Source organism: Aquila chrysaetos, chromosome 16, assembly GCF_900496995.4.
Source record: "Aquila chrysaetos chrysaetos chromosome 16, bAquChr1.4, whole genome shotgun sequence".
In the NCBI taxonomy this organism is placed as follows: Eukaryota; Metazoa; Chordata; class Aves; order Accipitriformes; family Accipitridae; genus Aquila; species Aquila chrysaetos.
The window spans coordinates 11,626,822-11,652,958 of NC_044019.1; the positions used below are offsets into that span (position 1 = coordinate 11,626,822).

Sequence of the window (26,137 nt, forward strand, 5' to 3'; positions counted from 1 at the left end):
TCTGCTAGATCCCCGGTGCATTGTGAAAAGGGAATTTTGTGCAGGACTTGGAGACAGCCAGAAGGCCAAGAAAAGCAGCATGCAGCAGGGGCAACAGAACCAAAATGCTTATAATAAAAGTCATTCTGCCAAATAGGACTTCTGGTAAAATGCACACTCACCCATGAAGGCAATCCCCTCAGGTTGTCTGAAAATCCTCTTGGTTGAATAAACAGTATGAGGGAGAAAAAATTAGGCTGGGCGGGCTGCTTCTGGCCTAAATTTGAAAATCCAACTCATTCATTCATGTAAGCCCTCTGTAGATTCTTGCAGTCCTGTTTCAACTCTGAGGTCCTGGGTTCACTTGTAACATCAAACACTTTTCCCAGAAGAAGGAAACCTGCTGCAAACTGGGTGGTTAAGTGAATCCTCAGGTCTAAAGGAGATCATCAACAGGGTGATCCCACTGAAGAGCTGAATGGACGTGCTGACTCCCATCTGGAGGCTTGCAGAATATGCACATGTATCATGGAAAAGGATGAGGAAGAGCCATTACAGTTCAGATGAGGAAAGGACACAGCTATGCACTACACTTTTCCTTTCCCTCTACAAGCAATGTTGTCTTATTTGAAAATACTCAGACCACTTTTAAGGGAGGGCTGTTTGCTTTGGTTTTTTTGTCTTTTGCTTATTTCCTGTTTCAGATTTAAAGAACTGCTTCATATTTTCTTAATAAGAGAGTATCAGAGCTGTACGCTTGTATATATTTTCCCTAAGTGAAACTTCTGCTCATTTGTTTGAAGATAGAACTGACAAACTCAGGCCTTCAGTAGGTAGGCAGCAACCTCCTCTCCTGTGGGCTTTATGTGACTGATCATTTGCAGACCATGAGCAAGATAAGGGATCAGAGAGACACAACAGTGCTTCAGGGATCTTGGTAGGCCTGCAGAGTGCTAGATTATACCCTGTGGTTACATCTCAGGTTTCTCAAACAGGTCAGTGTTCCCACAGAAAGAAGAGGGACAACAGTGCCTAGCTCCCTGGGTAAATGAAGACATGTCCAAAGGAATCTCATCAAAAAAGTAGCTCTGCAAAATGCGTGTTTCATGGGTCAGAAGTAAGGACTATCCCCCCTTCCTGGTTGGCCACCAAAAACATACACATTGGCCACCAAGAGCTTTCAAACTAAATGTGTTACTCTCCTATAGGTTTGCTAGAAGTTACAAGATCATTTTTTCCTCACCTTCTTTTATCACTTCACTGTCTTGCTATTGCTTGCAGGTAGACCCTAGACTATATAGTAGTGGTATTTAGTAGAGTAAAGCATGCGCTTTAAACACTTTGTTGAAATGAAAGTAAAACATTTTCTACAAGTTCATGTCCCCAGCCACCCTGAAGGGAACATGCAAAACGTCTGGAAAATTGCAAGGAAAACCACTTCTGCTTCAGAAAAAAGTAGTATGGAGCAGAAAAGGTTAATGGTTTAGAAATGTTAGCAAGCATAAGAATTCAAAACCAGAAGAGGATTACTCAGAAAAAGGCTCACACAGTCCCTAGGATTTTGCAGAACGTGGTTGTTCTTGACTGGCTTCTGTGGTGGCATAAGGTATCCACTCCAAAATAAAGAACAGGCTCCCGGTTTGGATGTGTAACATTACCCTACTCTAAATACGGGAACATGTGGGCAGCGGAATGATACCAAAGGACATGACAAAACTCTAGATAACCCTCAAGTCATCCACTTGGGATGGAGTAAGGCTGTTACCAAGGGAGGGAAAATTGCCTCAACTCTGTTTAACGGTTACATAGATTTCCGTAGAGAAGAGGGCTGGCCTCCTAAAATCACTATGATTCCTTATTAGCCACTGTCCTAGCCTTTCTCACTGGATGGCATGCAGCAATAATTTAGGACTCTCAGAAACAAAAGGGACTTGCCAATGTTACTGTGTTCCTCTGGCAAACAAAATGTGGGATGGGCTTGGGCAAACTTCCATAGAGCTTTCCTGAGTACCCTGCAAGGATGCTTTACAGAAGTCTTTAGTTGACCTCAGCTCCTTGGACCTGGCAAAACGTGTCCAGCAGAGAGCAACTAAAAGAAAGTGCTGCCCTGCTGTCCCATGGTGTATAGCAGCAAAGCACAGAAGGCAAATCCTGTACCTGGAATGCGCATTTCCTACTCAGAGGACGGACTGTGAATAGGGAGTATTGCTGTTTTGGTGCAGGAATGAGCTTAAGGGTGGGAGGCAGTACGCAAATGAAACTTCTGACCCACACACAAATCCATATTATACAGCAGCAGGATGCACTCTAATACCTGCCATCATATATATGTTAATGTAATGATCACCCTCCCCTAAATATCCTAGGTTTTACATCCAAACTCACTGAGTTCTGTATGGTGCAAGGACAGCACCTCTGCGGTACTTTCCTCCCAAATACATTTGCCTAAGTCAGGATTCAACATGTGAGCCTCGCAGCACAGGCGCTGTTCCCTCCTATCTGAGGTTATTGCTGGATTTCCTCCGCATGGCACCTGCCTCAGCAAGATTTTGGTGGGGTTTTTGTCTGTCCCGTGTTTGTGTGGGAGGCAGTATAAGCTTTTCATGGAAGGAAAGGCTTTCTCCATTGGAAAGAAGGGAGCTAATTATGTCTCCTGTAAAGAGATGTAATTGGTTTTCTTTTCTGTAGAGAGAGGATGACATGAACAGCATCCCTTGCCTTTTCATTCCAAAACTCTGTTGTGACCATATTGCTGAGTCTCGGAAAACTCCCCAATTCACAGGTTGTTTTTTGCATGTTCCGATCATCTGGGAACAAGGTTCAGCTGATTGATGAATGTGATCTCTGGCACAAAATGCTGAAAAGTTGGGGAGGGAGGGGGGTAGATCTAGCCCAGCTGTCCATTTCAAATATTGCTGGTTTCAAATTTAGCCTGCCATCTTCTTAGCAAATTGTTTGCAAGCATTTTTAAATCTGCACATGTAAGTGTTATCATAAGTATTTGGGAAGTGCAAGGGATTTTGAATTAGATTGTGAAAAGAGGATGCCTATATATGTGCCAAAGCATCCCAAAGTGTACAGGCCCAAGGTGGTATGATTTAAGTGACACCCAATTTTCAAATTTTCTTCTGTTTTTGGAATGCTTGCTCTGCCACTTGCAGGAATATCTCGAGTAAGCATGTCCAGCCAAGTCCATTCTTTTCAGAGAATTAAGCTAATTTTCTTATTGTTAGAACTTTCCTGTTGCTTCCTCTCTGTAATTTTGGAGTCATTAGCACTTTCTTTAGCGATGCATTATCGCCTGACATAACAAAGTTTTGCATCCTGTCTTTGCTCTTCATCAGAAGCCAAATAGCTTTGAACTCTGTATTAGATGTGTTGCGTAGGGCAGGTACAAAGGAATGGGAAGAGACTCAAGGAAGCAATGGCACTTAAAGACAACTATTCTGAAGATGCACGACCCACAACACCACCTTCAGAAATAATAAAAATAACCACCTTCCTCAAGTTTAAGATGCCTTAATTTCTTTGCTTTTCCTGGTCTCCACGCAATAATGCTGTGTTGGTGGGTGCATCTGCACTGCAGCATACTACTTGCCATAAACATATAGGTTGCTTCAGAGTGACATAGGTAATTCCAAGGAGAAATTTTCTATACTGCCAAAGTGATTGTCACTATGTGGAAAAGATGATCTGTTTTAGGATAGGGAATGCTTTTGGCTATGGTTTAGTATGGTGAAGCTGAAGAATTCACCATTAGGACTCAGAAAGGCTCAGAAATACTGCAGGATCTGGGAAGTAATGTTCGAGGTGTAGATTCGTAAATAGCAAGGCAGGCCTCATATTACAAGACCCACCTCTAGGAACTTAGAACTAAAAGATGGAATTTGCCGTTCATTGCTGGCTGACTCTGGTCTCATTTAGTAGTAAGAGTCCCATGAACTTTGAGATAAAGAGATAGGCCAATGCTAAGTACCTCTGAAAGTCTGACCAGACTGAATAATGTATTGGAAAATATAATGAAGGTGTGGAAAACAATTGTATTCTGCTCCAGAGAATATGCTGGACCCTTCTGTAAGGACGTGGCCAGAGATGTCTGAGCCCTCCCTTCTCAAGCAGGTTTGGACAATGTGGAGAAGGAATGACTTGGCTTGTCCTCATCACCTGTTCTGAGGTGCTAGAGAGCCTATCTTTACAGTGTTGTTTGTAAACCTCCTTTGCCAAGAGGTTTTTTGATCCTGATACTGATGTTGATAGGCTCCAAGATGTCATCAGCACCTCCAGCAATAAGGGACTGGTGTGTGATGGGAAGGATATGAGAAGAGCAGAGATAAAGGAACTGAGAAACAAAATGTTCCTTCGTTGCTGTCTTTGATCTCTTAACTCCCAGCTGTGAGAGATCCTGGATGCTGATGGCAGCAATCGACTAATTTGCTGCTGCTTCTGTTGCTTGTACAAAACAGAGGAAGATGGTGTCTTCACTGAGGGGATTACAAGTCTTGCTGTAACGTCTTCTGTTGCAGGCTGAAACTGAGGGAGTGAGCACAGGCAGCCTCAAGACTGAGGGAAAATATGCAATTTTATTTCTTCCTCTCGTCTTTCTTTCTGCCTCTTGCTTTGTACTCCAATTCCTGCCTTATTAGCCATCCTTTTGCAGATTAAAACCCAATGGAAAGCTCCCAGCCAGTGTTGCTACCTTTGCTGTATCCCTGATGCTGAAGGAAGAAGTGGCAGGCACCACAGACAAAGCTGTTGTGTCAGGGCTAGCATCACCTTGAAAGCTCATGTCATTTCTCAGCACTGAGGTGCGGTAGTTGAATGGAGGGGACGATTTTACAATAGCCGTTTAACTGTCCACCAGTAGTTTACTCCTGACCTGGGACTGAGGCTGAGTCCATAAAGCTAATTTTGCCATGTGAGTCACCAAAGAGCTGAGAGTAACAGGCTTTGAGCCCATCTGCTGCTGGCTAGATCCAGACAGGTAGCCCAGAGATTAAGATATTGAGAAGTCACTGCTGATTTCCCATGCTGTTCAGTCCTGTCTTGCAAGGTATGAAAAGACATGCTTGTTGTTGGCGTGGGTCTGCATTAAAAAGTTATAATCCTACATACAGAAGAGTGGGCAGGGATGTTTGGAACTGAAGTGCTGGTTCGTGTCATTAAAGAGATACACCAGTTATGGTCATGTCATTATAGAGAGACACTGGACAAGTGCACTTGTCAGACACAGCTTACTTTATGGACAAAGCAGACTGATTTCAACATCATGGATAAGAATAAGTAGTTCTTGGGATCAGTGTCCCTAAGATGGGATGGACATAAAAGTGCTAGTGCAGAGCTGGTGCACGTCAGGCAGGAGCTGCTGTTCATGCTGCAGTGCAATAGAAACTGTTGCCAACCTGCTGTGGTAGAAGAGCTGGGCTGAAGGGTTGCTCAGCCTCCCTGAGTATGCAGTCGCTGGCTCCACAGTTTGGCAGAAAGTCAACTGTTGATTCCTCTGCCTGCAGCTGCCAGGCCTCCCCTCAAGGCTCCCTCTTTATTGCAAAGTGAAGCGCAAACATGAACTTTGTGAGTCTGTGTTGCCCTTGGCCTTTTCACAGTTCCTGGATGAGTTCCATGCTGCTGTTTGTCTGGGACCATGTCCCTCTGGGAGGTGCAGTTGTGCTTCAGCAGCATATTTAGAAAATAGAAACAAAGGAGAGAGTTGTGGGTTGTTTCAGCCTCTGCTTCCATCACTGCCAGGTGTGAGGGACTATTGCGATGGAGAATCCCTTCTAGGTAACAACTGTTTCTATCTCACCGAGTTTATTAACTCAGCTGAAACAAGATCCTAATACACAAGTACACACAATTATCCATCTAAAGAGTGAAAGGGCACCCAAAAGTGAAGGACAGGAGAATATAGTAGAATAACAAAAATCATATTATCTGTTTTCCACTCTTTGAAATGATTGATGTCATTAGGCTTGTTGTGGAGCAGGGCAAGGCAGGGATGGAGTCTGGCATTTTGCCTCCAGCCTCTGCAAAGCTCCAGCTCTTCTGCCCTCTCCTGGAGCATTTGTTACCTGCCTTATTTCTTAGGGAACCAGAGATGGCCATTAAGGAAAGATGTAGAGAAGGAAACAACAGCAATCCTGTTGATTGCTTCTGGAAGAGTTTGGGGGAAGCGTAAAGGACATTTGTGTAAGACAATGCCAAAGAGCTAAACAAGGCCAGTGTGACTAATGGAGAAAAAGAGGAAAAGGGGGAAAGAGGCTAGCCAAGACACGTAGGAAATGGTGGAGAGTTTATCCTTTGAAGCTTTTCCAAAACTGTGTTTTTAAATTTGTCTTCCTACTGATGGTGGACTCCCTTAAGGATCCAGTCCATGGTACTGTCAGCATCACTTCACTGTCTCAGTCCCTTTCCTGGATGCTCTTGGGAACCCCTCTGCTTTATCGTATCCTCAACCAATGCTCTCAGAAGCTCTACACTACATTTTTGGCAGAACGTTATGCTGTGCTGTGCTATACCACCTCCGTTGTGCTTGCCCATATTCCCTTAATGGGATTCAGCATCTCCTGCTTCCTCCACCCACTCTTTGGCTCAGACATTCCAATGTTGTGTTTGGTACTGCCCATATTAAATCTATGATGTCTCAAATAGTACAAGGAGCTCTGCACTTGTATTACTTGAAGTTGAACTCTCCATTCCCCTCAATGTTGCAGCTTGTTTCTCCTCTTTGTGTACTGACTGTTTTTCTGTAGCCGGGCATAGCTGCCCACAAGGCATTAAATGTTCTTTTTCCACCTTCAGTAGAAGTAACTTCTACTGGTGGAAAATGAGTTATGAATTGCGCTTCTTTCCTGCGCTCCTGCACAGGGCCTGTTGGCTTCTTGCTCTTGCATTCTTTAACATAGACATCCTTGAAATGAGCCAGGCATAAGTTTATTGGTCCTTCAGGGGGCAAAAGCTGCAGGTGAGTACTGCCTATAGCATTGCTTGGGGGGGCTAAACTTAAATTTCTAAGTTTGGGGTGAGCACTGCAGGTCTGGCATGGCAGTGAGGGCTGCTCACATGAGAGGGACTGAGCATGCAGCTTTGGAGCAGTAGATACCGGTGTTCACACAGGCTTGGCTGTGGCTGCTGCTTGGGAGTGGCGGGTTTCTCATAAACACTGGGCTGGCTGCATGTGAGTTAGTTTTTTTTCCCCCAGCAAACAAAAACAGCTGTGCAAACATTCTGCTTTGGGTCAAAGAAAGCACAGTGTGCATTAATATTAAAAAACAGGATAAGGAGGGGAAAAAGAAAGGCAAGTCAAAGATCAGGTTATTTCTCCTGCAGAGTGGCTGTTGGTTTGTGTCCTGTGTCCTGCACTACTCGGCGATGGCAGCCAGGATGTGGCACTCACCAAAGGTGACAGGAGGCACAGGGAAGCTATTTGCCTTCTGGTGTAAGGGGCCAATTCTGCTGACTGCTGGCAGAGACTTGCATGTCAGTCACTCGTTAGCTGTGTACCACCGGGCAGCAGATAATCTCAAGTGCTGAATGAATAAATCCACTCCTTGTCAGCTCCCATCAGTGTCTCTTGCATGAAGCGCTGATGCTTCTTAAAGAAGCATACGCTGCAGATAAGTCTACGTGCCATATTTACTCGGTAGCCAATGGCAGAGCGTTGTGGAACACTGCAGGTGTTAACTACCAAGTTAAACCATGAAGTTCCTGGGTAGGATTTTCCATGCTTAGATAACCTGTAGGATCCAAACCCTGTCACTTCAAGACCTTGGAATCAATATGCCAGGCCAGGCCAGGAATCCTTTCCTGTTGTGGAGGTGCATTGGCACCAGCAGAAAGGATATCCGAGAAAATTCTCACAGTATCCCTTCAGCTGACTTCATACCTGTCGTGGTTTAACCTCAGCCAGCAACTAAGCACCACGCAGCCGGTCATTCGCTCCCCCCCCACCCAGTGGGATGGGGGAGAAAATCGGGAAAAGAAGTAAAACTCGTGGGTTGAGATAAGAACGGTTTAATAGGACAGAAAAGAAGAAACTAATAATGATAATGATAACACTAATAAAATGACAACAGCAATAATGAAAGGATTGGAATGTACAAATGATGCGCAGTGCAATTGCTCACCACCCGCCGACCGGCACCCAGCTAGTCCCCGAGCGGCGATTCCCCGCCCCCACTTCCCAGTTCCTATACTAGATGGGACGTCCCATGGTATGGAATACCCCGTTGGCCAGTTTGGGTCAGGTGCCCTGGCTGTGTCCTGTGCCAACTTCTTGTGCCCCTCCAGCTTTCTCGCTGGCTGGGCTTGAGAAGCTGAAAAATCCTTGACTTTAGTCTAAACACTACTAGCAACAACTGCAAACATCAGTGTTATCAACATTCTTCTCATACTGAACTCAAAACATAGCACTGTACCAGCTACTAGGAAGACAATTAACTCTATCCCAGCTGAAACCAGGACCAGACTTTATGCTGAATTTTGAAATTTGGTGGAGCTTTAGAGTTGCAGTTTCAAAGGGACTATGGAAAAATACTTGTTTCAATAAAGACAAGTAGAAACTGACATTCTGTTATAATAGTAGTTTGTGGAAAATAAATTGCCCTACTAAAGCTTCATGATACAGAAGTTTGCACATGCAAATTTTAACATCAAATGTGCATCTCGCTTCTCACATGCACCTAGTTTCGTTTTCATTTATGGGGAAATAGCTTTGAGAAGCACTCATACAAACAAAAATTGTGGTGGAATGAGCCCATAATAGAGCTTTCAATAAAATGAGGAATTGCCCAGCTTTCCAGTAATTTTGTCTGTTTATTGTAAGTATTTTGTACAGCATTGTCTAGCTGCCTGATTCTGTGGAGATCTAAGTCTAGTTTCCCCCCTCATTTATCCACTTTTTATAGAATCTTCTTGTAATTACTAGTACTTAGCAGAAAACCTGAATTCATGTTAAAACATTTAATTAGTCAAAATTGTGTAATAGAAGATTTTCTTCCAGATACCACTTAATGAGCATTAGAAGGTCTGATTCAAAGCCCACTTAAGTCAATTGATGTCTTTTGTTGACTTCAGTACATTTTGAATCTGGCTTAGTATATTCAGAAATGTGAAGCTAATGGCTACAGTAGCAGCAGGAAATACTCTCCGTAGATGGACAAATTCTGTAGTTCTCCATTTGCTACCATAATGGCCTGCTGAAGAAGTTTTGGATAAATGTAATGAAAGACCACTTTAAGTGAAGAATCAACTAAATTCAGAGCAGCAGAGGAAGGTACTTTAATGTTTAATCATTTAAAACCTGATTTTCTTCCACTTCTACTCTATTTATGCTTCCATTGAAATTAAGGATGCAACTGATATAACGTAGTATTGCTAAGATTAGGTAATGGCTTGAGTTTGTTTGGAAGAATGATATCCCCACAGCAGTGACAGCCCTACAGGACATACTGGGCCTACAGTTACTTGTCATATAAAGCCATTTCTGCTTTAATGCTGTTCTCTTCTGATTTCAAGAGTAGCCTATTTATTCTGTGATTATGGGAAAGAGTGAACAGGTGACCTAGATGGTCTTCACCAAAGCCAGTCATTTTTCACCATTTTTAAATTTCAGTCCCACATAACATGGAAGTAAAAGTACCAAATTAATAAAATCTCTGGGTCTGTTCCTGTGATATTTTTGTTATGTCAGGAACACAGACTTCCAGAGAACTTGAGATTAGTTTCTTCCTATCTGATACCTTTGGCTTTGCCACTTCAACTCAGTGAAGTAACACAGTGATTTACTTTCTGCTTTCTGGCTTTCATCATGGAAATGCAAATTACTGCACAGCAGGTCAGATACTGGAGGAAGTAGGTACTTTGGTACAAGGTTTCTAACCTGAGTTCTAGCCTGAGGAGTTAAATAAGCATCCAAATCTCCGCATCCTTTGAAGTTCATCCCAAGTCTAAATAATTCTGCAGTCAGAGAAAGTTCATGTCCTGGTTGAGTTTCTAGTAACTGAGGGACAGCCACGAGTTCTGAAAAGTATTTAATTACTTCAAAGCAGGGTCAACATTAGAGAGCTTCATTTTCACATGAAAACCTACCATCCCCATCCCCCTCCACCATTTTGCTCTGAGTAGAAAAAACAGCACAACATGTTTGCAGCCTGGAGGGCTTTATTGCGCCCTGCCACTTCTGCAGCTCCAGACTTCCCTCTCAAGCCAGTGTTTTGAGCAATATGGGAGCCACTGATGTCAATGGAGAAAGAGAGAGCTTTGTGGTGTGCTGCTGGTGAGCTTCAAAGCATCCAATGAGAAGTGTCATCTTCTGTCCCCCAGCTTTTCACATGTAGGTGTTCTTTGAGAAACACTGCTATTAATGACCATTGTGTAGTGCTTGCACAGATTTGGTAGATAAAATACAACCTGGTAATACGAGATGACTGTCCACTTCATTTTTCAAGTTCTCACAGCACCACATGGGTGATGGGTGACCCAATTGTTATTGAGCATTTAAATGAATACAAGAGAAAAGAAGACTTTGTTCATCACTGAGACAAACTATCAGGCTCCCTCAAGCAGCCCTCCTTGCCTTCTAGGTGAATTAGGACCCTGTGTGTCTGTGAATCAGAAAGCCAGACAGCAGAGCACTTGTCGCCAGTGAAAACTGTGGTGACAAAATGGGCTTAAAGCAGAGAGATGTGATTTCCTCTGGGGGAGAAGGAGGGTGAAGTAGAGAGGGAGGAGAGGGAACCAGAGTTTTGCCTTATTCCTCTAAGGGTCGTGTTGCCCCTGTGTTGCACTTTGTCATTATCTGAATTGCTAGAGCATCCTGTCAAATCAGCCTCCTGCATAGATTTTTAAAACCTCTAATTGACACCTGCAAGGTTACAAGTTAGCAGTGTGTCTCCATTTGCCCTGCACTGCATTTCACAGCTCTTTCCCCTAGCTCCAAGGGGCTGGAGTGCTGCAGAGTCAGTAACCTGCCGTGGTATGAGGCAACCCAGGCTGTAGTTGCGACCCTGTGATGTGACCTGGTGTTCGTGTGACAGAGAAAGCTTCACTTTTTTCCTTTCTCTTTTAACTATTATGCAAATGTTTCTCCATGTTTCCTGTTTATCACAGACTCTGAGCCTCCCTAGACAGGCTATTCTGAGCTTGGCCTGCTTTCTGACAATTGCATCTGCATTAAAGCAAACACCCCTGCAGGGTTTCTCCATTCCCCTGTCCTTGCCAGCTCTGAGCTGGACAGCACTCTGTGGCTTGCAAGCACAGGGATGCGCAAAAAAGGCATGCCGAGGGCTGGCAAAGCTCTGGGGAAGAAGGCAAAGCTGCATGCTATTTCAGGCCTCTTTTATTTTGCCAGTGAATTCAGATACCTCTCCTTTGCTATTGACACGGTGGCTGCTAGGTCCTCCTGAGCCATGCATCAGTAAAATCACTATTGAGTTCTACAGTTTGTGTCCAACCCATATTAATTACTGGCTTCTCTGTGGGGTATAAAAAATGAATAGGATCTGGGAGAGTCACCCATCGGTAATGACTGCAGTAGTAATTTTGAGCAGGTGGTCCATTGCATGTTCTTATGAACTGTTGTTTTTCTTTGAAAGGGAAAAGAGGCAGAACACTGCTGTAAGATTTTTGAGGATGATCTTTATCAGATTGCTGTTTAGAGAGCTGGGAATCTCTAGTTCTTGAAGTCATACAGCCATTAGTGTCTCTCACTCCTCTACACAGGGCCAAGGCCTGGACTATGAGAAGTACAGTAATGACAAAAGTGCTTCATAAAGCCCCTTTTCACTGAAGGATTATACAAAGTCTTACTGAGATGAGTAGATTAGTTTTGTCTTTGGTTTACAGCTAGAAGTGGTAGCAGACTGTGGAAAGCTGACTACTGCTTGCGCTGGAGTGGTGCAACACACCGCTGTACTGAATACATTGTAGTAAAATGCTGCCAGGCACATCAAGTTGGATGCTTTCTGCACACCTGGGGTTGAAATCAAGACCTCCGAAACTGTATTTCCTCTCAGGATTTAGTTCCCAGGAAGTTAAAAATATGCACAGAACCTTCCACACTCACACACTTAAAATTATGAAAGTAAAGTAACTCAGGTTCATTTCTTTTTAATTGGTTCCTAGGGTAAATCTGTAGGTAGTAAGGAGATACTTGCTTTCTGGTCTGGTTTTCTCTTATAGAACATAGGCCATGCGGTGCTGTAATGCCCTCCTCCAAGCAGTAGTCATAAATAACTGCCTCTTCTCATGCTTTAGGACAGTAACCAAGCAGGACCCTGAATGGATGCTGCCATCCATCACCCATTTGGTCTGAATGTACATTGCCACCACACCCACCAAGAGGTTTTTCAGAAGTGAATCGTCGATGCAGTTAGACAGCACATCTGCAGGGAATTTCATCTTTCACAGGCAGGATATCCCCCAGGAGGGAGAACGGGGTTGGATGATCCGTGCCATAGCTAGTGCAATGGTCACATTGCCCATGTTATACCTGGTCTCCGCCATCCAAAGGGAACTTTGCTGGAGTTCCAGTTTCTGAGCAGATGCGGTACATGGTGCTGATGGTGAACCTCAGTGCTTACTATTGGAAGAGTGTTATGGGAGTGCGTGCTTCTTCTGGGTTTTTTTTCCTCATTCTTGAAGCAAATCCAACTTTATAAATTATAGGGCTGAACAAGCCCTCTGCAAATATCAGTGCGTATCTTGTAAGAGAACAGAGTAACAGGTCTTTTTGAAGAGGAGACGAAAATGGAATAAACTAGGTCTCCCCCTGTTTTTTTGGTGGAATAGCTGTACAGTTGAAATCTACCCAACTTTCGTTTCCTATTTGTATAAGCGCCTTTCATCTAAGTGCTGGTCATGAGTAAGTTACGCCTACAGAGCTGTCACCATCAAGTACTGTGTATCGCTGAATTCATAGCAGTTCTGGCAGTGCTGAACTGCGTACATACATGTTTACATGCATTCCCCACTTCTCTGAAAGAGCTATTTCCAGATATCCCAAGTGTGGAAGTGGATCTCAGATGACTTTTAACTCTGCAGAGAGGAATACGTGTCTTTGAAAGACTAAGATTGACACATGTACAAACACCCTTTCTTCCATCCTGATATGTGAGGAAGGCCAAGGGTGATGTTGTGCGAGAGTTGCTTTTGCTGGTTTTGTGTGGTGGTGTGCGTGAAAGAGGAGGAGAGATCTGGGGCGATAACCAACGTGCTGGGAAATCCTCTTCCTCTGCAGAGTGCTGGAAAACTACTGTTTTCTAATTTCCTGCTGAGTATCTTACTAGCATTCAGGGAAAGTTGTCTGTGTTCAGGCTTAGCAGAGGATGATATCTCAGGAAATTAAAGGACATCAAGAACTAAAGGTGTACTGGGGCAAGTTCCTAATTACTCGTCTGATCCCTGCAGGGGAGATGTTAAGGGATGGTTTTGTAGTTTGTTCATGTTTTGTTAGCATAGCAGCTCCAGGACAATCAGTTATTTGAAGGACTGGAAAAAACCCTACCTAGTTGTCCTTGTTTGCTCTTTACGTCCTTTTCCTGCCTTTGTGGATTCCTGGAAATTTGTCTTGCCCAACTGTGCAATGCTTAGACTGTGTCTTGTTGCAGAGTTTATTTCAGTTATCTACAGTCTCCACAGTGCTACATTAACTCCCTTTGAGTTAGCCTAGGTCAAATCAGAGTGGTTACAGTGTGGCTTCGAGCAGCACAGAGCAATTTTGCTAGCAGCTGAGGAATTGCACTGACTCCATCTCTAATGAATACCCTTAGTAAATTCAAGTTAAAAGCACCACAGCAGTCATGATAGGAGTTTTGGGTGAGAACACGGCTTGCGGTAATTACACGGACTTAGTCACAACTTGTTAACTCCGTGTTGAAGACGCTCTTAGAAGTACCCATGCTTGGACAGATTGGGAATTGAGAGAAAGCACAGTCTTAAGCTTGAGGCTCTGAACACTATGTCTCCAGTAATCGAGTTTAATTTCTTGTTGTGCCTTGTACTTCTTCTTAGGTCACTTCTTTTATTTCTTTCCCTTTCTGTGTCTCAGTTCTGCAGCTATAAAATCACATTGCTGTCTGTCTTCTGCTCTTTGTCTCCCCTGCATACACTGCAAGTTCTTCAGGATGGGGATTTTCTAATATTAGGTGTGCAATATTTAGTGCAGCATGGCCACACCTGTGTCTGTGGGAGGTCAGGAGAGCCCTAAGTGGCATCTTAGAGTTTCTGTGCTTTGAGAATATGTCACTGACTTTGGATTGTGAGGCAGGGACAGCCTTGAATGCTCATATATCTCCTACATCTAATTCCCTTCGGTAGATTCGGGACTTTTTTTTCAACCTTGAAATTTTGCTGGTTTTCTGTTCTGCAAGGCAGGGAGTGCTGAGGCTGAATGAATTGAATTTTTCTTAAATTATGTGAGTGCTAAATAAGATACATTGTTACAAGTTGCTGTATCCTCTGCATATAAAGAGGAGTGGAAAATGGATAAATGGGAAGAAAATGTGTGATGATATCTAAAGTATTCTAAGACCAAGCTTCTAATCTTCTCTATTTCTTTTTGTTTCTTCCAGGTGGAGCGGGAAATAGCCATCCTGAAGTTGATAGAACATCCCCACGTTTTAAAGCTGCATGATGTTTACGAAAATAAAAAATATTTGTAGGTATTGCTGGCTTTTGCCAGAGAAAGGGGAAGGGAGGGAGATGAAGGTTTTGGAACTTGGTAATGTTTCTGAAAGAATGGAGCAGGGTGTGTTTTCACCTTCAGCTGGTGTCTGTGTGATATTTGGTACTTGGATGAGGGAGGAACACTCCCTATTTCTTCGGCTTTTCTCGTTTTCTTCTCTGTACTTATATGCTGCTTCTTTTCCTACTTAAAATGAAGGAGAGAGGACAAACTAACGTTTTCTATCAAACAGCAAGAAGGAAGAAAGGTTTGTACCTTTAAGATCTGGAACCATTTTGAATCAAAAGTGTAACAGACCGTTACAGTGGATAATTTGGAAAACCTCCCTTGCCTGATAGTTTTCATTGAAACCCTCGACTCTTACTAACAATATTTAAAATTTGCCCCATCAATAACAGTTTTTGATTTTAAGGGCTGCTGAAATATGATGGTTCTGCAGTAAGAGTAAAGTAGCAAAACCTGGTTTTGTTTTTTTTTGGGGGGGGGGGGTTGGGTTTTTTTTCAGATCATTGCCAGTGCAGACAGGATGTTGTCCACAGAGTCATTTTAGCTTGACAGGGCACTAGATATGTTGAATCTGTTGTCAAACAAACAGGCCACATTAATCTTGGCACAACAGGAAAAAAAATCAATGTTCTCCAAATGGTAAAGGGCAATCCAGTAGGGAACTCAGTGTTATTTTCAGCTGTTTAACAGGTTATTGCAAGTAGAAGAGAGTGGTTAAAAAAAATTTAAAACTGTTTTTAAAAACTACCATCCATTGGTGACCACTCCTTAATGTCACAACGCAAGAAGGGAATGACTGCTTACGCAAAGAAAGTGTGTTGAGTGGAGGTAACAACTCCTCATGGACAATTCAGCCAGTCTCATTACTGGAGCAATGAATTCCTATTCCGAGAAGTGAGGCCTTTATGCCTAAGGGTTAGCTTAGTAGAGCAGGCAATAATTTCTTTTGGATTCCCCATCCTCCTTTGGGGTAGAGCCTGCCATCCGCAGTGAAATGTGGTTGCCAGAGTGAGCTCATGCAGGCACTGGGTGGGGGCTGGCTCAGCTGTTCTCTGAGCTGCATGCCGAGTGCTCTATTCTCAGTGGCATAAATGGTCACAGCTCCATTAAGTCCAGTTTGCCCCAGCTGAGGACAGAGGCCCAGATCTAACACAGCCTGGTCTGCATGCAGCAGAAGGGTAGCAAAGGAAAATGAGGGTTTACAGCCAGTAAGTTCTCCTTTAATCCTGAAAAGAGTAAGAGTACATTCCTCTGTATTTTGGTTTAAAGCGGGGGTAAGATGAGGCCCCAGGCTTTCTTTTGGTTAAGAGAGAGGGAATATTCTTCTTTGCGATCCTTGTTTATTTGTATGTTGTGTAATCTTATCTTTACATGCATAAACACATACGCACTTGCATAAACACATCATACAACTGATGTGTTCAGGTAGGTGTAGTATACTGAGCGGTGGAGACAATGTATGAATACATGAAGAAGAAAGGCCCTGATCATCACTTGGAGTGAGGGGATGGGTTATAGAGGTGCTGAAGCTTTCTTCTTGCTCTGAATGCCTGTGAAGCTGAGCTCTTCTTCTTTACCCCAAAAAACTTGGGGGCTGTTTTGCTCCATGTGGAAAATGGGTAGTGCTCAGAGCAGTGGGGATGGTCTTACACCAAGATTTCAAAAAAATCACTGCATTCCTTGGCAGGAAAATATCTTCCTACTGAAAATCACCTTGAAAAGGGAAGCATCCCATATCTTTAAGCTGTATCTGGATATCCTGGCTTCTAAAAAATGTTGGGCTCCAAAGCATGCTTTGCCAGTGACCGTTTAGCCTTTAACAATCACTAAGTCTTCTTTGTGCTGTAGCTCCTCTGCCTGTAAGATTGAGAGGTCCGCATCTCCCCGCAAAGGTACTGAATGCCTCTGCTGAAAGACACTGACTCTGTGAAAGAGCCAATGACTGTTAATTATGTTTCTTTTTTTATTAGTCACTATTTTAAAGAAAGGGTACAATGCAGAGCTTCTGCCAACCCTCCGTGTTCAAAATTAGAAACAGCCGTGGCCTTGGATAAATCTAAGAGGTGGAAGAGAGTGCCTGTGGAGGAGTGAAGCGTTACAAGTGTGTTGGGGCTGAGGAGTGTGTATACGTGTACTTTCCCAAATACTAAGACACAGTGACCTCTAGTTTTCACCAGCATCAAAAAAGAGATTGCGCTCTGGTTGTGGCAGCACCTTTCCATCATGCATGCCATCTCAGCAGTAATGGTAGTAGCATGGTTTCAGAGGAGCTCATGAATTATGGGTGATATTTCAGAAGCCGGAGACTAATCACGATGCAGCACTGGGGAGTATTTCCTCGATAAATGTTAATTTCACAAATCATGTTTGACTTTTGGTTTATGATTTAATTTGTGACAAAGGGCTTTGGTTGAGTAGATTCCTAATGCGACCATGAATCAAACCCCTTTTCCACAGTTTATTTAACACTGAAAATGAGTTTGAAAAAATAATAATAAAAATCTGTTAGTGTATGTGTGTTAGCCTAGCAGTCATTTTCTGTTTGTTTTGGTAGATTTTTTACCAAGATGGTTGGAGAGATGGAGATAGCTATGAACTCTAAGATTTCCAGGTCTTTTTCCAGCATTTTGAGTTGTCTTATTTAGTAAGACTGTGGACTACAGTTCTAGGTGCATAGGGGAAATGCAGCTGCACTGTGGCTCTCTGCATGTGTGCTGATATACCACCTCAGATATACATTATGTTAGCTAAACTAGCGGTATTACTGACAGTTGAATTATTTCGCATTTGTTGTATGATCACACTCATGGCCCTCAAGCAAGATTGGGAGTCCACAGTAATAGATAATTTAGAAATAGCTACAGACAATCTATGCCTCCCTCTCTCCCATCATATAATGCTAATAGACAAAACAGCCAGGAAGGGGGGATTGTCCTCCCATTTTAAAGATCAAGAATGAGTTAAAATAGCCTGGTATGGGGTAAGCCCAGGGTTGTTTAAGAACTTATATTGCTGGTTCATAATAGGGAATGATCAATGAGCTACCAAAATTTGTGTGTGCACCAGTCATTTTGACTAACTGCGTTCAGTCAGGAATTTTAGGGAAATGCAAATAACCTAAGGGAATGAGCAAAGCGATAACAAAGTTGATAACAGTTTTGGTGTGTTCTGTAATGCATATCAGAGGGAAAACACTCCTTTGGTGATACAGCTTCTGCATTGCAAATAAACTGTGTGAACCTTGGTGATGGTCCTCTTTTCTCTCTGCTATGTATAGAAAAGGTCTTTCCTGAACTGGCCCTAGATAGGATTAGTGTAGCAACTGGAGGGGAAGACAGAGTTCATACACTGTTAGCAGCACTACCACTGTGCATGAGCAGGAGGTTCTCATTAGCAGACTTGTTGAGGTTTAAATAAGAGGAAACATGCAAAGCCCAGTCCTTCGTGAGTGAAGTGGTTGGCTCAGATTTTTTCTAGGAAGCAATCTTATGCTTTATTTTTAAATGTCTGATATGTACATTTACTGCATTTTATGCAGTAAATTCGGCATTCCTTTTGATCTTAGAAAAGCAGTCATCCCACTGTTGGAGGAGCTGTTAGCATGGCAACCTAAGTGCCATCATATAGTCCGCAGGAGAGAGACCTTCTCTTTCCAGAGGGGATAAAGCTGACTGATACAGTTTTGCTGCAGAACTCCCAACAGGGGTGGCATTATCCATTTGATCTCATTTGTTTAGCTGTTTACTTTAAATTGTCAGGGGTTTGGCGGGGAGTGGAAATGAGATAGAATAAAGACATCCTAGGACTACTCCATGCCCTTTTCTTTCAGATGTTTATACTAGTATTTCTTGATTCACTTTCCATCAATGCCTGTATATTTCTATTTATGCCTGTAAATTTCTATTTATAGGTGCATACAGATATTTGTGTATATATGTGTAGATTTATACTGATTGATTTTCAAATCTTCACAGTTAAGATTTCAAATTCTCAAATTTTGTGGGAGCATTTATTTTAAATCTCTATGTTGTCCAACTTGATCAGCATTTTAAACAAGAATCTGTTTTGAGAGAAGGAATGGACATCAGAATATCGTTCTCTGAAATGTGCCATGCATTCATCAGCTCTTTTTCCAAGCACAAGTCCCTTTCTCATCATTCAGCAGTACAGTGCTATCACTGGGCAAGTGTCCAAGCCTTATTGCAATGTACATAATACACATTGCTTCCCAATGAGCCAGATAACAAAACTGAAATGTCCTCCTACCCGCGTACAACTCATGTTTCTGGCTTATACAAGATCAGCTGACAGCAGAAGTCAAAGACTTACAACTCTGGTGGTGTCTGCAGAGGTATTCATGCTGCCAGTCCTCTCCTTCAGGGTTTTCCTGTAATTCTTGGGGGTTTTTGTTGAAAACTAATTGTGAGGTGCCAGAGGATGCAAGAAAGAGAAAAAAGGGTTCTGAGTGTTCTTCTGTTATTGGTAACCCAGGACTTTGACATTCAATCCATCTGTAGGGAAACTTGTCTAAAGGCAGAAGGAGAGTTCAGAAAGTTGGAGCAGCTCCAAGGGCTCAGCGCTGAAAATTAATTTTGTCGTAGGTATCCTTCTTGGTAGTCTGGTTGTGGGGTGTCAGATGCTGTGGATATGGGAAAAGAAAATAGAACGGGATTGGAAGACAAAATGATGTTCTGCCTGAGCCTTGATTAGAATTAGGAGAAATATAACCAGCTACTTTGACCCCTTTTCTTCTGCTGTTGACTTGTTTTAGTACTGTCATGAATTACAAGTGCATGTAGCCAAAGGAAAGCCAGTCAGCTGTAGGTGTGGAGCCAGCACATGTGAGGTTTTGAGTCGAGGGTGGGCCTGGAGACGAGGAGCTGGATAGTGGCCAGGGGAAGGGGAGGGAGTGCTGCACTGAAGTTAGGTGTCCCTGCTTGCAGGAGGGATGCCAGCCTGGCACAAAGCAGGGCTTGCGCAGAGGTGGTGGTGATGGTTAATACTACACTGTATGCAACATGGTCTTAATAAGCTCTACCCAAAAGCCTGACTGTATCTTCTGCTCACTGCCTGACATGTGCGCTTGCATACCATCCAGGCCATGATGCTGGGCTTGGGAGAAAACAGGCCCGTAGCGGAGCAATTCTGTGATGTGAGCAAAGGTCAAGGGGAGATGTAATTCCAGAGCCACCGTACATTTACGTGCCTAATTTCTCTTTCAGGCTTCAGTAGGCAACATTGTGTGTATCTGGGCCCTAGCTGTTAAAGGAAAGGCCACTTAGCTCTGAAAAAAAAAAACCCCAAAGTATATGTTCACTAGCAGAATTGCAGCAGTGAGCTGATGGGTGTTGTCTCAGCTCTGCCCGTCCTGTGCTGAGGATCCCTCTGGCTGGATCCATTCCATATCATGTGCCCAAATGGGATGGCTGCTGCAGTGCCTTGGCATACATGACTACACACCGTGAAGGCACTGCTCAAAACATCTTTCACCCCCAATAAATCAAAGGTACAGAGTGCAACAGCATAATCTCCTACTACCTCTCTTTTCCCCAAAAGCCCCAACCTGTTCATGTCCAAACATAATGAGCAATCAAATACAATCTCCATTCAGACAAGCAGACTAAAGTTAAAATTGTCTTTTGGAAAAAAAAATCTAACACATGCACATTTTCTTGCAGGCGAGGAAAAAAATTAAAAAAAAAAGAGTTCCTGGCCTGATGCCAAATTAGGGTTTAAAAATTCATGTCCGCCATAAGAATTTATATAACTTCTGAATAATTTATAGGCTGCACCAATAACAAGGGGCTTAATATCTGATAGAGATTATTTAATCAATAGAAAACAGTGCAGTGAAAAAACCGTCAAAGAACTACAACACGTCAGTCTGGGCTGGGCAGCTTTTAACCTCTTCCCTGCTAGACATACATCCATTCATATGTATTTATAGAAGGACATTTTGCAAGTAGGGTGGTAGAATGGAAGAGGAATTGCCAGGACTTTTTTCTTCTAGAGGCTTGTCTTTGGCAGTCTGCCGTTCCAGACAGATCCCTTGCTGATTCACCAGAGCTTTGAAATGTAATGAGTTTTCTAGCTCTTAGCTGAATTGGTCTAAAGGAGTAGTTAGTTTCCCATGAATAATCTGCTGGGGATTGTGGGTTACTGTGAGATGGTTCAGAGTTCATCAAGATTGGTGGCAGTGCCTAGCACATGCCATTTGTGGTGCAGCCGTTTCCATTTGTGTTTGATTCTGTGGTCAAACTTCATGAGTTTTTTACAGATGTGGGCACTAATAAACATAGGGACAGAGAAGAACTGAAGACATATCTGTCTTTATAAAGGAGATTCCTACCTGACTTGTGTCCCTGGCCTCAGTAATTGCTTAGACTTCTGCATCAACTCCAAAGTGTCTTGATCCATGCCATGTTCCCCAGTTTTAGGATTATGCTTATGATTTTTATATAATAATCAACTATTAAGAGATAAAACATAGTAGTTGAGCTTCTCAGCAGGTCTGGTCATTTCATGAAATGTCTTACCCATAGGCATCACAAAACAGTAAACTCTTGAGAATAGAGGAAGCAAGCAGAAACTCTCCTGATTTTTCTTGTCTTTGTGTGTATCTCTTTCTATATAACTGCATCTGGGTTTTGCATCTTGCTGGAGTGCACACCTGAAGCTGTGCATCTTAAAAGCTAGCCAGTGCCACATGAATATCCAGTCTAACTTCTGGCATAGTAAAAGTCCTAGAACATCACCCAGTGGTGTGTGATGGTACCCAGTGGTACCCATTCAGGCTCATGTAGGAGACCAACCTACTTGTTTAGGTTTAAGCGAGGTTGTGCATCGTGTGTGTAAATATCATACCATTTAATAAAAAATGGATTATTAACTTGTTCCCTAACAGACAGCTAATTGCATGCCCTGAATGGACAAATTTTCTGTTGCCTGACCAAAACAAGAAGCTGTGTGAATTGACCACCATTCCTAGGGCACCAGAGAGTATTTCTTGTTACTGTTATTTTTTTGCATTTTTAATACTTACTTGAAATGCTTTGTGTTTCAGTATGAGCTTTCATCTAAAGATCTCTATCCATTTAATGCTTTTATAATAATAAATACATCTGTATTGCCCCAGAGGACCTAATTCATGTAGCTGTGAATGTCTCGTAAATTGTCTTCATCTATAAGGCTGAGAAAACAGGAGCTGCATACCCATACTGGGATGTATAGTTATGGGCCACTGTGGGCAATCCCATCTGGCAAGAATTCTAGTATTTCACACCATTCTTGCTAATGGCTTAAAACCAGCTTTTGTTCTTTACAGATCATAGCTGGTGTGTTTGTTTGGGGTTTTTGTTGTTGTTATTTTGCCATAAATATCTGGTATGGCATGGTCCTTGTGTTCTCTGTGCCAGTTAGTTTTTCTTTAACAGCATTTTTCCAGACATTGCTCAGAACTAGCCTGTTTCTTTTGTTACAGTCCTGCTTTGGAGGTAGCATGTAGCTGCCTTGCCTCAGTGAGAGCTCTGTGAGTTATTCCTCAAAGCTCCCTAAGGCTTGGGCAAAGGCACACTTTAGTAAGTTGTAGCATAGTCCACCAGATGGAAAGGAGAAATCACCAGAAGTGTCTTTGTTGCTGTTTTAAGTGATGTCTTCATAGTATTGTAGCACAAAGGCAATCTGGTCATGGAGGAGACCTTGCTGTGCTGGCACTGGCCAAGAATGGGACAAAAACAGAGCCTATGACCTGGTCAGCTTACAGTCCAAAACACAGAGCAACCGTTGGAAACCCTGTGATGGGCAAGTCCAAGCTATTGTCAAGCATCACAGCAAAGAACAGTCTTCAGGAAGGAGGTGAAGAAAAATGATGATGTAGCTCTGTCATTAACAATGATGGCTCTTCCAGGTGTTGGGAGGGGAGTTGTGGGAGCACAGAATCGTTTGCCTCGATATTTAACGAGTGGATGGTGGAACCTGGCTTTGGAGGCTGGTCAGAGACAGAAGTCAACCTCAAAGGCCAAAGAAGAGATTCTAGATTGGTTACAGAAGGGGCTACAAAGTATCTAGAAGTGAAGGCAGCTGGTTCATGTTAGATATACCATAAAAAAGGAGACAATGCAGGCATGGAAGGAGTGGTCAAAGTGGAAAGCTAAGAAAATGGTATTGCAGTGATGATCTGGTATCTATTTTGAATCGCCAGCAGTGGGGCAAGAATGTATTTATCATAGTGAAAGAGATGATGATGAATTAATTTAGATGCAAGATACCTAGCTAAAATTAGACACAAAATTTTAGCCATGTGGGTGGATAGGAGAACCGTTATCTTAGAGGTATAATAAAGAAAACATCTAAAAGATACCAGTACAACCAAGTTGTAGGGACCTGAAGAAAGCCTGAGTCACAAGGTAACACCTGCAGTACAAGCCTTAATTGTGATCAAACAAGCAGCGTTATCCCTAGGGGCAGAGAAAGGAAGAAGTGGAATGAGGTGGCAAGGCTAAGAGTTCTGTTTTAGTCTTGTTGTGTTTGAGCTGATGATAGGACAGCTAAAGACGTTAGAGATGAAAACCAGCATCTTAGTTTATTCAGAAGAAAAGGAAGAAAACTGTTCTGATTTTTTATCTGAGTGTCTAAATTTTACAAATTTTTTTGTGTGTTTTGGGGCAGAAGTCACAGCTTTTTTTTTTTTTAACTTCTGGTAGCGGCATCATAAATCCTCACAGCCCTGTCAGGTAATTAGCATAGTTGGATACAACCAAAAAATATGGTGGTTATAGACAAAATTTTTGTTGATCATCGGATATTTATTGATCATTCCCAGGGGAAAATGGACCATCCTCTGTGTTTCTAGGAGTCCTACTGACATGCAGGATTTAGAAAAGACTAAAATGACTTGAAGGATGCAGGAATGATGTCAAACTGGTGGGCTGTCACACCTGGTGATCCGCAGAATACAGGCAAGTTGGGGTAATGAGGAGGAGAAGAGTAGTGCTACAGAACAAGCCACAGTCAGCCATGGGAAAGCTACCGTGAGTTAGAGAGTTCTGGAGCCTGTGCTGGTTCCTGGTATAGCCAGAATCTGAGGGGCACAAAATAGAATCATAGAATGGAATCATAGAATCATTTAGGTTGGAAAAGACCTTCAAGATCATCGAGTCCAACCATCATCCATGCCCACTAAACCATGTTATGGAGTAGTTTAAGACCACATTTGTCCACATTCATCTTGGCTAGTCCATCTCTTTCACATGCAGAAATCACCCCTCCTTTGCTATATTGTTTCATTTTCATTATTACTTCTTTACTGTTTTGGTTCCTGAAAGAGTGAATAAAATGAACCAAAAAGAAAAGAAGAAAAGAGCCTAGGATTATTCTAAGCTTGCTTTTATAAGCTGCATGCACCTTTCTGATATGATATGTAGTTGGTCATTTGAGGTTAGGAACTTAATAGCTTTTATTGGGGAGGCTGTGATGATGGGATGCAGATGGAAAAATGGCAAAAGGAATAGATAGAATGCTGCTGCATGCAATCTCTGCTTCTCTCCAATAGGCGAAATTATTCTTGTATTACACAGTTGGCTTCTTTGTTTTTAAAGACCAAAGTCTTGTCTCCTTCAGGCTCTGAAACTTAACCAGAGATTTTTAGTTTCAAGTCTTGGCTTGTAGCAGGGACATGAGATATGCAAGCTGTGGACCTTGGTGTCTTTATACAAGCAAGCTGTGGCCTGTGAAAATTTTTGCAGCCTCTTAAAGAATATATCTAGTGAAGAAAACAAGTAAACAAGAATTTATTTTTAACACCCATACATTTGGCTTCATATTGAGTTGCAGAAACCTGTTTTTTTCTTGCTTTTCCAGTGTCCTGGCAAGCAGAGGGGGAATTGGTGGTGGGGACAGCATGGAGTAGAAGGCACAAGGGACCACAGGTCCTAATCCCAGCTCTGATACTGGGTGACTGTAACCCTGGGCAAGTCACTTTGCTTCACAGTTCCTTATCAGTAAAGAACAGGAGGTTAATACTTGTAATGCTTCTCTTATGTGAAATGCAAGGATTAGAAGAGGTGGTGTGTGTCAAGAGCATCCAAGATGTGAGAGCTAAGTGCTCTTACAGAGTCTTTTGTCCTAAAATAGCTCCTCTCTGTATTATCACAGCAGGTAGCGTGTATGCTGCCAGCCAGGGGCTGGGTCTTTCCTTTCCTTGAACCTCCTTGCAATGGCTATTTACAGAGCAGGGTTTCCTACATTTTTACAGGGGGGAGACTGATACTGTCAATCTTACGTAGACAGGATTTTAAAAAAAAGCTTCATTCACCAGTAAGGTACTTTCATCTCCAAATGTAATAGGAGACTAGTTCTGGTTACTGTCCTGGGATTTTTATAATTCGCTCACTTGCTTAGAATAAGTGGGAAAAGTAGTACTGTAGTGAGATGAGAACCTATCATATCTGGAAGAGATAAAAGGGAAGGGGAAACTCAGGCAAATACTTCTTAGTGTTTTTTCTCCCCTACAGGCTATGTGTTATTTACCTTCTCCTAAATCCTCCAAGAGTTGGCATTGGCATACTTCCAATCCTATAGCACTTTGCTAAAGTAAAGGATTTTAGGTGCTGATGTGGACTCAGGAGATCTGGATTCTGTTCCGTGCCACAGATTCAGGAAAGGTGTAGTGTCTGTATGCCTTATTTTCCAGCCTCTGAAATAATGCTCTTTCTTTCCTTCGCTTTTTTCTGTTTGGCTTTTCAGAGTGTGTATTCTCTTCTTTTATGGAGTCACTCAGACACACTCACACATACACAGATAGATGGATGGATACAGATACACAGTATTTAGCGAGGATTGTGTAAACCGTACAGAGATAGTTAGAACCAGTACATTTGGAAATGTGTAAACCCCTCTTGTTGGCCTGTTTGGAAATAACGTGTACTGCTACTGTGCCATGTAATGCGCAAGCAAAACATTGGCTTGCACAGAGATAGAGGCAGGTGCTGAATTATGCCCTTGTTTAATCAAAAATCTCCTAGTTGAGGGCTATCCTAAAAAAATGCCGCATCATACTGGAGGGAATAGGGTTGGCGGGTGACCAGCTGCAAATCCGAACTCGGAAATCGTAGCTGCAACATAACCACCTAGTACTTGTGGAATGATCCCTGCAGCATTTATTTCTTGCACTTGACCATGGGGAAATGTGTTTGTCGTCCTTCTCACTCCTGTCACACTGGGGGCTTTGTCAGATCAGAATACATCGTCTCTGTGCTTCTCTGTGTCCCTTGACTTGTCATAGGCACAAATCTTTTTCAAATGTTCTCCCCTGTTCATTTCCATTATTATATCTAGTGCTTCTATGTGGCAAGCAAAAATGAATAACCTTGTAAATGCTCCCTGTCTTTCAATTTGTATTATTTTTCATACAACGTGTCAGTGCATTTTTGTTGAGTGTTTTTAATAAGATGAAGTTGATGAAAATAAATTGCTTTG

General features: G+C 42.6%; 1 protein-coding gene across 14 annotated transcripts in view; it reads left to right on the forward strand.

Annotated features, from left to right (window-relative positions):
* Positions 1-26,137, forward strand: part of BRSK2 (BR serine/threonine kinase 2) — a 327,520-nt gene that overhangs the window by 202,356 nt on the left and 99,027 nt on the right. For all 14 annotated transcript variants that reach the window (XM_030039921.2, XM_030039925.2, XM_030039923.2 and 11 more), the window contains exon 3: positions 14,544-14,629. In XM_030039921.2, the coding sequence (XP_029895781.1) occupies positions 14,544-14,629 (86 nt within the window). The remainder of the gene's footprint in view (positions 1-14,543; positions 14,630-26,137) is intronic.